General features: G+C 35.3%; 1 protein-coding gene across 1 annotated transcript in view; it reads left to right on the top strand.

Annotated features, from left to right (window-relative positions):
* The window catches only part of LOC104883791 (DNA gyrase subunit A, chloroplastic/mitochondrial), a 29,509-nt gene extending 18,987 nt beyond the window's left edge, over positions 1–10,522 (top strand). The window contains exons 14-27 of the mRNA XM_010668354.4: positions 391–477; positions 573–666; positions 3,955–4,025; positions 4,115–4,204; positions 4,892–5,017; positions 5,110–5,267; positions 7,745–7,826; positions 7,894–8,058; positions 8,170–8,271; positions 8,834–8,970; positions 9,626–9,746; positions 9,822–9,876; positions 9,965–10,064; positions 10,193–10,522. Of these exons, the coding sequence (XP_010666656.2) occupies positions 391–477; positions 573–666; positions 3,955–4,025; positions 4,115–4,204; positions 4,892–5,017; positions 5,110–5,267; positions 7,745–7,826; positions 7,894–8,058; positions 8,170–8,271; positions 8,834–8,970; positions 9,626–9,746; positions 9,822–9,876; positions 9,965–10,064; positions 10,193–10,310 (1,506 nt within the window). The 3' untranslated portion in view covers positions 10,311–10,522. The remainder of the gene's footprint in view (positions 1–390; positions 478–572; positions 667–3,954; positions 4,026–4,114; positions 4,205–4,891; positions 5,018–5,109; positions 5,268–7,744; positions 7,827–7,893; positions 8,059–8,169; positions 8,272–8,833; positions 8,971–9,625; positions 9,747–9,821; positions 9,877–9,964; positions 10,065–10,192) is intronic.
* The last annotated feature ends 3,992 nt before the right edge of the window (positions 10,523–14,514 follow it).

Here is a 14,514-nt window from a genome sequence, read left to right on the forward strand (position 1 = left end):
GTTATTTTTCCTTCAAATATCTCTCAGTATAATGCACAACAAAGGTTAGAATCATTATGGCCTTTGGCACCCATAGATTGGAGCAACAATAATTGGTATTATAATAGTAATGTAATGCAGAATCTCAATTGTAGGATACAAACTTTCACGAACATGAATAGTGTATACTTTGAAAAGGTTACCTGACCATATGTTTGACTCTATAAAAAGATCGTATTGACATCTAATGAGGCCTGGATGTTGGAGGAGAATAGTTCTTGGTACTGTTGGTTAAGTTACGCTTTCTTTTGATGCATAACAGACAATGTCTATGACTGGCCACTCTATTAAACTGATAGCATTTTCTGGTTTTGAGCTCTTCTCAGATCTATTCAAATTTTTAACTTGCAGGCTTTCCTCGACTTTAGGTGCTCAGTAATTGAAAGGCGTGCTCGTTTCAAGCTTTCACAAGCACAGGGAAGATGTCATATTGTGGAGGTACTTTTGAAATGTAAAATCATGTGATGTTTCTCTTGTGGTTTCCTGGTATTCGATCTTGTGTGATTTTTTTTTTTGTGTGTTTCTGTGCCAAGGGTATTATTGTGGGGCTGGATAATCTAGATGAAATTATTCAAGTTATCAGGAAAGCGTCAAGCAATGCAATGGCATCAACAGATCTGATGAAAAGTAAGCTTAATACCAGCTTTTGCAATGTGTTTAAGCATGTCATGGCATCAGGCTTCATTCTTTTGAAGCACAAGGCTTAGACTCAAGGCGTGTTCAAGTAATCATATTGTAATTATATATTGAATATGTTACTTGATAGGAAAAGGACTAGCAGAATGAAAATCTACCAGTTGCCTCATGTCCCTGGCCCCATTTCCTGAAATTCCGCTGCTCTTCCACCATTGTCCATTCCTCATCCAATTATTGAAGGACTAATCAATTATACCTCCCTCAGCTACTGCATTCTCTATTTAACTCGGACCTTCCTCTTCTCTTTCTACTTTTTCATTTATACGTGATTACGTGCTCTTGAAAGTCAACCAGAGCTGCTTCTTATTCCTGGGTACCACCCACTACTTTAACCTTTCTGCCTCTCCTTTATGAGCGCATTTATCCTCTTGGCCTTCCGTCTAGAAGTCAGATAACTTTTGAATTATTTGTATAGAAGCAAGAATATTTGCTGAACTCAGACTCACAGAGAATAATGGGAGAGAACAGAGAGGTTTTGCATTAAAGCAAAGGAAAAATAAAGAAAGCTTTCGAGTGGCTTTCACACTCCCAATACAAATGAATTAGAATTTTTTTCTGGATACCTTTCCTAAATTCTATACAGGGATATTTATACTACTCATTAGTACTATTTCCTCTCTCTAGGGTATTCTCTCTCTTCTTAGCGTAGCTACCCACATCCGCTGTCACCTTTTTGCTGCAGACCCAAATCCCTAAATAACCAACTATGTCATCATTCTGTCAAGGTTGCAATTGTGATGGAATGCCTGATTTGCGCTTGTTTTTGTCGCCCAACCTTACTGGGGGTGTGTTTTGGCCACGCGAGTTTGTTACATTATTTTTCTCGTCTTTTAAAATGAGTGATTGTCTTTGATTATTATCATAGTCGTTGCCTACTTGCACATCTAATTTGTCTATAGAATTTGGCTCTGAATCATTTTAATTCTGAAAATTTGTCGGAGAGTACCTTTTATAAGCGACTTTTGCTTGCAACTACCCTCTTTTTTTTTCTCCATGAGAAACTATCTAGGGAAATTGTTTATGGCACCATTGCATTTTTGGATTTTCCAAAGGGTACTCAATTTTTCGATTCTTCTTGGTGCCACTGTAATTAGGCACTAAACTTGTGAACAAATCGTTGGCGGAATGTTAGTTTCTTATTATTATATTAATGTCCACACCCCAATTCATAATCTGGAAAAAGAACTTTCATTTTTCATTTTTCCCTCTAACATGTGGGTTGTGACTAGCAACATTGGAGAATCTACGACGACGGAACCAAATGCAAGGCTAGGGGTGTAAATGATACTAGTCGAGCTCGACTTTGGCTAAGCTTGACTCGAACTTGAATACTTGAGTTAAGCTCGACTTTTTCGATTCTTCTTGGTGCCACTGTAATTAGGCACTAAACTTGTGAACAAATCGTTGGCGGAATGTTAGTTTCTTATTATTATATTAATGTCCACACCCCAATTCATAATATGGAAAAAGAACTTTCATTTTTCATTTTTCCCTCTAACATGTGGGTTGTGACTAGCAACATTGGAGAATCTACGATGACGGAACCAAATGCAAGGCTAGGGGTGTAAATGATACTAGTCGAGCTCGACTTTGGCTAAGCTTGACTCGAACTTGAATACTTGAGTTAAGCTCGACTTTTTCGATTCTTCTTGGTGCCACTGTAATTAGGCACTAAACTTGTGAACAAATCGTTGGCGGAATGTTAGTTTCTTATTGTTATATTAATGTCCACACCCCAATTCATAATCTGGAAAAAGAACTTTCATTTTTCATTTTTCCCTCTAACATGTGGGTTGTGACTAGCAACATTGGAGAATCTACGATGACAGAACCAAATGCAAGGCTAGGGGTGTAAATGATACTAGTCGAGCTCGACTTTGGCTAAGCTTGACTCGAACTTGAATACTTGAGTTAAGCTTGACTTGAACTCGAAAACTTGAAGTCAAGCTCGACCTGACTCAAAAATTCGCGAGCTTGAAAAGATCAAACTCAACTCGACTCGAACTCGAAATTCTGAACTCGAGCTCGAACTCAAATCAAGCTCGAACTCCAAGCCCGATCTCGTAGCTCGAACTCGAATCAAGCTCGAAACAGAGGAAAGAGAAGAGAGGAGAGGGGTTGAGCATCAGAAAATCGCGTAGCCATAAATAAGCAAGGCTCACTGCAGTTCCGACGATGGATGATGGTGAGAGAATAGTCTGCGGCGGAGCTTCCACTTCCTATTGAGGGTAGAAGACACAAACATGTAGAGGAAAGAGAGGAAAAATGAGTGAGGAGATTGGATTTTGCATATGAAACTTATGCAACTTTGGGTCAATTAGCCGAAAAATGAACAAGTACTTTTAGTTGAAGGTTTATGAAACTTGATTATCACGGAGCAGAGCAATTAATAGCTCATGGAATGGTTGGCCTTGGCTGGGTCAACAGAGGTTTTAGTTTCCTATGACTCTCCCTCTCCCTCTTTACTCATACTACAACCACAACCCTCTAAGTCTTCCCTTGACAAGCAACCATGTCATCCCCTTCATCCCCAACAAAAATGACCCCATGGTCCACGCCATTATTCACCAACATTTCTACATTAGCACCTACTGAAACCACCTACATCCATTCCAAAGTCCCTCCTCTTTCCCGCCTCACCAAGCTAGTGAACCACACATCCAAACACCTGCACTCTAACCAACTTGCCACACCACAACCACAACCACTAAGTCCCTTGAACTCCAAACAAATATATCACATTATCTACCACCTTCATGCAAAAGTTGAAAGCATCGCCTCCTATAGTACCACCCCCCACAACTCAACGTTCCAAAATCACCCTCAACAAACATATTCATCCACTTTTATAAAAAGAACATAGATATGGTTATCTAAAATGCACTTCAAATTATCCACCCTTATCGTTTTGGGAGGTGATATTCCAATTTTATCCCCAAGGCTTCACAATAGGAAGAGGGGGGAAAGACGCAGAGGAAAAGATTAGGGCTGGGAAGTGATGGTGGAGTGGAAAGGGGTTGGGGTGTTATTGATTTATTCTTAGATGATAAGGAAGAAGCAATTTTGAGCCTCTAGTTGCATACATTAAGATGGTTCATCCTTTGGCCTACTTTATTTGAGTCTATCTTTTCTTTTGATATTTTTTTGTCTCCGAGATTTTCCACTGATATTTGAGGCATTTGATAAGTAATTGTTTTGATGTTTTCTTCATTGCTGCAGAGTATAGTTTGTCCCAGAAACAAGCTGAAGCTATATTGGATATAAATTTAAGAAAGCTTACAATACTTGAGGTGTGTTACAAATCTTTTGCCCATCGTTTGGAACGGGCTTCATGCACGATGTTGTATACTAAAAGCTTATATTTCTGATAATATAACAGAGAAACAAATTTGTTGATGAGGGCAAATCGTTGATGGAACAAATCTGTAAACTGGAAGAACTGTTATCGAGCAAGAAACAAATTCTTCAGGTAAAATCATTTCTTTGATTAATAAGCTATTGTGTTTTGCCATTAATTATTTCTCATTTGACTTCCGCTAGTCTTTCTGGAATGCCAATCCAGAATCTGTTTCCTGGTATGCGTCCTTGTCTGTTCAAAAGCGTCTATCTCTGACATGTGTTTGTACTTTGGGTTGGAAAAGCAGAGAGCCAAAGACTTCTTACATGGGCTTTTAAGTCTTTATGTTCGAAATTTAATGTTAAAGTACCACTGTAGCCTTTACCTTCCGGATTGATTGAGTCCGTTACTTGTTTACAATGTACTCCTTCGGTCCCATAATAAAATACCTGTATCTTCTCTAAGGCTTCTCCCAAATAAAGTTCCCATATTTCCATTTGGGTGGGTCCTCATAATATAATACTATAAAAATTTCTTGGGGTCCACACTTCTGTCACAAGAATATATAACAATACTTTTAAAAGTCAATAATCAACAATCATATTTTTTAATATTGAAAAGTGAAAACTCATAAAGGACCCGCCTTCAACTCTTTCCCTAATATGTGTGCATTGGAGAGACAGGTACTCTGTTATTGGACCGAGGGAGTAATATTTCATATTTGTATGATATTCTTCTTTCCTGATCATTGTTTTGTTGGCGGGTGGGACAAGAAGTCAAGACGCAAAGCTGCTAACTTCTTGGTTATGCATGTTGTAGTTAATTGAACAAGAGGCTATTGAAGTGAAAAACAAGTTTGCAACTCCCAGGCGCTCCATGTTGGAGGATGGTGAAGGTGGTCAGGTTGAAGACATTGATGTTATACCTAATGAAGAAATGATCTTGGTAGTTGATTCTTTACTTGGTTTCTTTTGTCTTTGGTCTTGTTGGTAACTGTACTCGATCTTATTGATAAATGTAAAACCTGAAATTTCCAGGCTATCAGTGGAAAAGGTTATGTTAAGAGAATGAAACCCAACACGTTTGTTGCTCAAAATCGTGGTACTATAGGTAAATCTGTTGGGAAAATGCGAGTCAATGACATGATGTCTGACTTCCTTGTCTGTCGTGCTCATGATCACATACTCTACTTCAGGTTAGACTTACATTTTTTCTTGCAATTTTGATGTATACTCATGGTCATGGTTGTACTTAATTTTCTGTAGCATTAAACTCATGATGTGTTATGCTATTGATTTGGAGACAGATATATGGTGATTTGATTAGATTGAGCCTGTTTCTATTGCGTAATACTCCCTCCGTTTCCTAAAGATCTTCCCTCTTTCCGTTTAAGGGTGTTTCCAAAAGATCTTCCCTCTTTTGCTTTATTCCTTATTTGGCAAAACAAATTTCCCTATTTACTCTCTCATGTCACTATCATATGGTCTACCATTACATTATTAATTCAATTTTACTCCCTTTCTCTCTCTTACTTTAACCCTTTTTTATTTGTTTATTTATCTTAACCCCTTTCTCTCTCCTACTTTACTTACACCATGCCCCACACAACTTGATTTTCCTTGATATCTGTAGGAACAGTAAGTGGGAAGATCTTTAGGAAACGGAGGGAGTATTTGTGTATTAGGATAAGTGTGTTTGTTTGCCAGGACACGATGATAGTCTGTTGAATCTGAGGTAACTTACATAGTGGTATGCCCCAGTTGAAAGGCAATTAGTCAAACTCTTTTGTCCAAATATGTAGTTAGGTTTTCATATTAGTTAGTGTCTTTTTTTTTAGTTTCTACTGTCTAGTAATATAAGACGACGTTTCATCCTGATCTCCTACAACTGCAAGCTTTTAGTTTAAAATAGTAGTAGATGTCAAATTTGAGCAGGATGTCTCAGATGAACTGCCTTTATCAGGTTTTGCTCTATTAAGAAACTCGTGTACTTCCTCGCCTCCAAATAGAGAAGAAAAATTATTTCAAAATCAATGAATGCGTATAAGGAAAAGAGTATGTGAATGTTCAAAATACCTTACTTTTTTTAGGAGTCCACAATACCCTTAATAGTTAATGCTAACATAAACAATCTCAATTATGCCCTTTGTTCAATCGAAAAGTAAGTTACAATTCTCTACTTCCTTTGTTGCTCTGTCAAATTACTGAACAAAATATGGATGTTTCACAATAAGCTGAACTATTGCCTTTATACCTTATCTGGAGTTTGGGGTTTATTTTCTCTCTCTCTCTTATCACGATTTTTACCTTTTGTAGATGGAGTAAGTTTGAATTGTTCAGCTGAGGAATAATCGGCTCACATTAATTCACATGTAACGAGTTTGGATTGGCCATAAGTTCAGCTAAGAACTATGAAGTTAAAATAAATTCAGTAAAAGTGCTAGTAAGCTTTGGATAAGTTTTGTTTAGAGCTACATGTGAGTTAAGATGACATCAAATAAGTTGTGTTCAGGGTTAGCTTAGATTGAACAAGTTTATTACTGTGTTATGCAGTTTACATGACTAGAGTTTCAAATATATCGAGCTAAGATAAATTTTGAAAAGAATATGGCCTTAATGGGGCCTATAATATCAAGGCTTTTAGGAGTGAGTATAAATTAGTCTACACTTCAATTATAGCATTGAATATTCAAGAGTATATGTTATACCGTATACGTATATTGAATTATAAAGTATTGCAAACACGATACATGCTAGGATCACAAGGAGTAATTTTTAAGGTGCAAATGTGCAATAGTATTTTTTGTTTGTTAAAATTGGTATGAAAATATATAAAATGCTTATCCGTGCCTCGTTAATAAAATTGGTTCAGTAACTATCTAGGTTTCATGTGTAATGTATGGAGTTTTGGGTTGCAAGGTTTCATAGGCTTTTATGATTTTATGGAGTGTGTACAGGCTTGACTATGATGAATGTTTGAATAGATTAGATAAAGGTCTAGTGGCTGCTGAAAGGATTGGAAATGACTTCTTCTGATGACTTTGCCTAAACTATTGGATAAACATTAATTATGTAGTCATCCATTAAGGGATCGTGTGGTTCACAGAAGAGAAACGGAAATGTGGATAAGAATAAAAAGAAGTGAAAAAATACTTATAATCTTTGGTGTATGAAATAAAAGTTCAGGTTGTACAAAACATGTTCTGAAAGAATATATAAGGAGAAAGGTTGCCATAACATTACTGTATCTCCTCTTCCTATACGAAATTGTCCACCATCACCACCTCAAGACCCCCATGCCCTCCCCTAACCATCAACCCCCTTCTATCAATAATATGAAAATCTTGATCGAGGCTTGGATCTATTCTAATGTGGTTGCTCTTAGAACTCTTGGATGGTTGCAAGAACATCCTTTTGCCACAAATGCACGCTTGTTGTTCAGCCGGATTGCTGTTGTTTTCTTGGAGTTGCTCCCTAGCATGGCAGTGGTTTCTCTTGGGGATGTTCTTTAATTGTTTTCTTCAGATCCTTGCTTGTTTATGTATCATACTTTTAAATCCCTGCAGTTTTCTTAAAGTAACAAATTACTCGATATATGCAGCCAAAATTTTCTTAAGCTTGCATATGTTTGACAGTTGGATCAGGACTCAGTCTGTGTAATTTCTTTTTGTAGTGATAAGGGTATTGTGTACTCTGCCCGTGCATATAAGATTCCAGAGTGCACTCGTACTGCTGCTGGCACACCACTGATTCAGGTACTCGTCACATATCTTGTTTTCGTGGAATATCTATGGTCTCTTCTGATTTCTGTCTGGATGTCAGATCTTGTCCTTGTCAGATGGTGAAAGAATAACATCCATCATTCCTGTGAGTGAATTTGTCGAGGACCAATATCTGGTAATGCTTACAGCAAACGGGTACATCAAGAAAGTATCACTGAATTATTTCTCATCTATCCGATCAACAGGAATAATAGCTATACAGTTGGTCTGTCTACTTCACTAGCTCATTAACTGCTAATCATTATTTACTTGAAAATTCTCTCCATATTCACTGGGCATTTCTGTGTGCTCTTATGCCATACCTGTGATTTGTCAGGTTCCAGAAGATGAGTTAAAATGGGTACGGTGTTGCACAAACGATGACCTTGTTGCCATGGCTTCCCAAAATGGAATGGTCATCCTTAGCACTTGTGAAACCGTAAGTTCAATAGCTTGATCAGACAATCTTTGTTATCCAATACTATGTTGGCACCACAATGTTGCATTTAATTATTTAATCTAGGACCAAGTAGTGACGCTGGGAAACTATTGCTTTTTTTAGTAGCACTTAATATTTTTTCTATTGTTGGTTTTAACATTTCAAATATGTTAGTGTTATTAACCTTCAATAGTTACAAATCATATTTGATTTATCAGCTAACTCAGTAGGTAGTTTAGACACTTGTGAAATATATGAATAAATATGCAAATTGACAAACAAACAGCGGAATAGGCTACTATCAGCTTGTAAAACCACTACTAAATTGATTTCCCTACTGAAGTTGTAAGCCGAAAATACTAGTAATCTTGAGTCTTTATTAGCCTGATATTAACTTTCTAATTCTGTCTATAAACTACTTGGTGGTTTCATTAATGAAGTTGTAGTTAACACTTCTAGTAAGCAGCTGAATATGTGCACTTTTTGGTGGGCAATCAATAATGCTGGCATAGTGAGCATTCCTTGGATATTATTTTTTATACACAGCTGATAATTATTTCAGATCCGATCACTTGGAAGGAATACAAGAGGTACAATAGCCATGAGGCTTAGAAACGGGGATAAGATGGCAAGCATGGATGTCATATCGGCAGCTCTGTGGAAAGATCTTGATCAAGATGTAGATGAACATGGTATCTGGTAAGCTTCTATAGTCAAGACATTGGGGCATTTCTTTTCTAATGCATCTTAAAAAATAAATTAGAAGTTGCTTGATCTTGGATTTTGTCCTTGTGTCTCTAATAGCTTCCTTATGATGAATTGTATTTGGAAGTGTAGAACTCCTCAAGGCTCATTACCAGAATTAAAAATGTTGGGTTTTGCTGTCATATCCCCCATTGAATGAAGATCATATATATGGTAGAATAAGAAAAATGGAATACATTCCTACAAAAATTGCATACATTTGTCTAGTACACTATGCCTGCAGGTTGAATTCGTATGTTCCATTTACCATCTTATCTGTATCTCACTGCCTTCTAATGCATATCAGGATGCGGGCTTTAATTGGAGGTACCATTGTTTTTGTTACAGAAGTTCCTATATAGTGTAAAATTAGGTGTGGCTAGATGTTTTACATTTTTAGATGAATCAGGAATTTGTCTACAACATCAATTGAAGCCACGACTTCCCTGAAAGAATCCATCAACTTTGGTTCTGCATTTTACCATCGAAAGTTGAAAGCTTTCATAATCGCTTGTAAATGCATATCTGAGCTGAATGGAGTGTGAAATCATCATACCATGCTTAAAAGCATATCGGAAACTTACATGTCCTAATATGTTGTTTGATACAGGAAGAAGGGAACGAGAGGTCCCTGGTTACTGTTTGTTTCTGAAAGTGGCCACGGGAAGCGGGTATCCTTAAGCAACTTCCGTTTGTCTTCCCTGAATAGGGTTGGCTTAATAGGATATAAAGTAAGTAGGATCTAATAAAACAATATTGCTGGCTTTGCTTTTGGTTATACTGTAATTTATCCTGTGCATTTTCAGTTTGCATCTGAAGACCGCCTGGCTGCTGTTTTTGTGGTGGGCTTTTCACTTTCGGGTAATTTCAGATGAAACTTTACCTTTTGCCTTCCGTTTTCTACACATCTGAACTGCTATCAATCTTTTGCTCTTGTATCTCTTTGCAGAAGATGGAGAAAGTGATGAGCATATCATCTTGGTTAGCCAGAGTGGAACTATCAACAGAATCAAAGTTCGAGATATCTCAATACAATCCCGCTTTGCCAGGTAATACCACCTTGCAACTTAATATTTGAAAAGTGCTCTGGCCAAGTCAATGTGATGTTTGATATTGTTGGATATAGTTATGAAATTTTGTTGGCTTGCTGATTTAATTTGTTTCTTTGGCCTTTCAGGGGTGTCATTCTCATGCGGCTTGATCATCTTGGAAAGATCCAGTCAGCATCTTTAATATCTTCAGCAGAAGCTGAAACGGATGAAGATGAAGCTGGTCAACATGAAGTTGCTGTATGAGGCGAAAAATTCCAACACCTCGTGTATTTTCTTAGAAAAAAGAACATGCCTTCTATGTGCAGGAGCTGTATATAATTTAAGAAACCATTGTAAGTGCACAACTGTATACTGTTATTAACATTTTCACGTCATCGTGTGTTGTATTCATGCCTGCTTCAACCTTTATCAACCATATTTTGTTAAGATTGGCATGTGGAGGCGTTTGATTTTCCTATTTGCTGTTCAATTTGATCTCTAGAAAATATCGTAAGAAAAACTCTAATATTGGCGAGTACTTGAGCTGATCATTGGTTTCCGCAGTAAAAGTGGGGAGGAGGCAGGGACTACGATATAGTAGAAATCCAAAACTTTTCTCGGTAGTGGTTAAAGCAAATGTATCCATTGAAATACTATTAGCTGATGTAAGTTTTCAGTTAGGATCTTACAGCACAGAAAGATGAGTAAGAAAAACGGGACGTTGAAGAGGTTGAGGTCTCAACTCTCAACTCCGTTCTTTGCATCTCCATTATGTTCCTTTATTCTTTCTTAGCCATGAATTTGTTCTAGAGTGCTTGGTTCGGAGGGAATTATATATGCTTTGAGAGTTGTCTTCACATCTTTGTTTGTTCATTGGTTTTGCTATGAAAAAACATTTCTTTGTCTGAATTGTTTTTTTTTTTTTTTTCCTTTTTTGAGTTGTGCAACACTGTCGTTTGACCTCATAACTCACTAGTGGATACTAGTGGTGATGTCTACCCCTCCTTCATAGCCGAGAAATTTATTTATATGGATATGATGTGGAACTAATGGTAATACATGTTACTATAGTAAATTACAAAAGATATAAAAGATGAGAAATTGTATAGGAGGATTATAAAAGAAAAAAAGTTACAAGGGGGTCATTTATTTAATGTAAGAAAGAGTAGAAATCAAGAAAAATAAGTATCATTATGCTAGAAAATAACTATAGTTTTAAAAACGGTGACTATATAAAGAAAAAAAAGGTTATTATGACACACGTGTGGTTTTGGTTATACTAATATTATGTTTGCATTCTTAGTAATCAACTAAAATTTGGTATAATTTTTTCCTCAAACTTTGAATAGTCTAAATTTCACTGAACTCAACTTGATCCAAGAAAAAAAAATTCTATCCAATTTCAAGAATTAGATTTTTATTACATATTGATATAACTTGAGTCTAGGTGGAGGTTCATTAGTATTGGAGTATCCAATTGGATCCATTGTCATTCCTCGAGCTGCTAGTTCTTAAATGTTAGGTCAATTCTTTAGGTTCTAGCACTCTAAAATCAAACATGTTAGGTAGAGATCATAATTTCCTTCTTTTTAATATCTTTGTATATTTTGGGGATTGTTAGTTAATGCATAGTACTTTTCATGTCTTTTCTCTTTTTTAAAAATAATTATTAGGATTCACGATTTAATTTTAACATAAAATTAGACAACTTCTAATAAGCACATTTCATCTCACGCTAACCCAACATTGTCATTTGAAATTTCACACTAAACTAGTCGTTCCTTCTCTTCTCCTTTGTTTCCCTTGGAATCTCGAACTACAACATCAATTTTAAAAAGTAGTCCAGAATTATTACCGAATGAATCAAACTAGTCACCAAATAAATTACAGAATGTGAGTTGAATAGATTAAACTGATCACTAAGAGGGTGTTTGGTATGGAAATATTTGATGTAGGAAACAAAGTCAAATACGCGTTTTCATTTCTAATTGTTTGATATGAGTGTTAAGTAACAAACACCATTTTCAGAGGAAAATATACCCCCAACCCAATTTGTTACCCTTATCAAATTAGTGGAAACAAATTACATTTATTTCTTCAATCATGAACCTCTTTATTCTTTCCATTCTACTAGGATACCAAACAACTATTGAAGGGAACAATTATTGTTTTCATTTCCTTGCTGTATCCAAATCCTTTCCATTCCGTTTATATTGATTACACCAAATGTCCCCTAAATAGATTAAAATGGTCACTAAATAGATTAAACTAATTACCATATTCAAAATGATGATCCGTTCTATTCTAAAAACTGGACTTGAAGAGACGGGGGTGGTGGGAGGGTGGGGGAGTGGGTGGTGGGAAAATGGGTTAGGGTTAGGGTTAGGGTTTGGGGTTAGAGGTAGGAGTTAGTATTAGGGATTCATTAGGATTAAAAGCAAAAAATTAGGGTTGATGACTAATGACAGTTAACGCCGTTAGTCATTAAGGGTATTTGACTGTATTATTCTGAAACTGAGGGGTACCCCTTGTATTTTCAAAAGTGTGAGGGTACCTCGTGAATAAACCAAAACTTGAGACTATTTGGTGAAAAAAATGTAAAATAAAAGGTTAAGATAATCACCCTAATTAGTGATTAACCAAGGATAAGATAACCATCCTAATTAGTGGCTAAATGAAAAGGGTTAAATTAATCATCTTAATTAGTGATTAACCAAGGTTTAAGATAATCACCCTAATTAGTGATTAAACTTAGAAGGAAAGTAATCACTTTAATTAGTGATTATTCAAGGTTTAAGATAATCATCCTAATTAGTGATTAAATGAAAAGGGATAAATTAATCACCTTAATTAGTGGTTAAATAGGATGAAATCAATCACCTTAATTAGTTATTAAATAAAAACTGAATAATCACCTCAATTAGTGATTAAATGAGATGAAGTAATGACCTTAATTAATGATTAAATGCGAATTAAAATAATCACTTCAATTACTGATCAAATTTAAGATTTTTCAAGAGCTCTTAGAAAAATATTTTCTTCCTAATTGAAGGCTTTTGGATGGATGAGAAATAATCTAAATTAAAGATTATCAAGTCATCCTTAACAAAATGCTTAATTTGATATAGAATTCGGAGATTGTGTTTGGCTAATTGGAATTTGACCATTTAAAGCGAGACATGTGGAACGACCTAAAATCAATTAGGAGATGATAGTTACCTTTCTAATTATGTCAAATTATATAATTGATCTATTTAAAGATTACGGAGAACAATTCTAAAATTCTGTGATCTATACAAGTCTTCAATCTTGATCTTCACTATGGTGCTCCTTGATCTTCATCTACAGGCTTTCAAATTCATGTTTATTTGAAAACTTATGAAAATTAGAGATTAATTCATTTGATTTTTTATGATGGTTTTTTATTGATTTTTATTTACATAAAAATGAGTCATTTGAAAGGAACTTAACATTTAGCTACTTTTCGTTATCAATTTTCTTATGAAAAAGAAACAAAATTATGAAAATTGAGTCCATCACTTTATTTCAACTTTTCATATTACACTTTTATTCTTTTATCGAGTTCCAAAATTCACAACTTTATGTAGAAAGTGTAAAATTGCTTATGTTATATACTTATGGATAGGTCAGTGAGTTCTTTATGTTGTGTAAAACTGATAAGTTTTTAGTGACAACTCAAATCATAGTAAATTTTATACTAAAATCGGTCAAAAGATGACCTTTATCAAATTGGTTCTTCGAAATCCAACTTAATGAACTTAATTTAAAGTGAATTTTGGTATGAGCATAAACACTTTGAAGGACTAGACTGAAAATTTTCACTTGAATTGGGCATTTAAGGCCCTTTGTTATTTATTTCCTTAATTGAAGAAGAAACCAATATTCTTGAATTTAGTGATTTGCATGAACGTTTTTGTAAAAATGATATAAAATTGTAGAAACTTCACGTGAACACTATTTTATGTTTTTGAAAAACTATGAATGTCTACGTCAATGTTTCTTTTGTTTAGTTTTGGTTAAATGTGTTTATTTTGAACTTTATAGAAAAAACAAGCTCATATGGTACTCGACAAAATTAGTTTTTGACAACAACTTTGTATGAATTTTCATTAATTGTACAAAGTTCGTTCTTTAGAAATTCCAAAGCCCATTTACCTGCAAACATTTTGAACTTCATATGAAGAATATTACATCGTATAAACTATTTATATAATATAGAAGAAAATGACATTGAGTACGAATATGAAACTGACTGTAATTGCAACATCACATTTTCTTTTTTTATGGAGATGTTTATCGTAACTCTACTTAAAATTTTTATGAAAAAATGATTTTGAGTGATGAACAACAACTTGGTTAAGAAAAATAATCACATATACACATATTTCCTAAGAGTGTCTCTATTAGAGTTGACTAGAAGTGATCAACATGGGCCCGGCTCGCGGAC

Source organism: Beta vulgaris, chromosome 4, assembly GCF_026745355.1.
Source record: "Beta vulgaris subsp. vulgaris cultivar EL10 chromosome 4, EL10.2, whole genome shotgun sequence".
NCBI classification, from domain to species: domain Eukaryota; kingdom Viridiplantae; phylum Streptophyta; class Magnoliopsida; order Caryophyllales; family Amaranthaceae; genus Beta; species Beta vulgaris.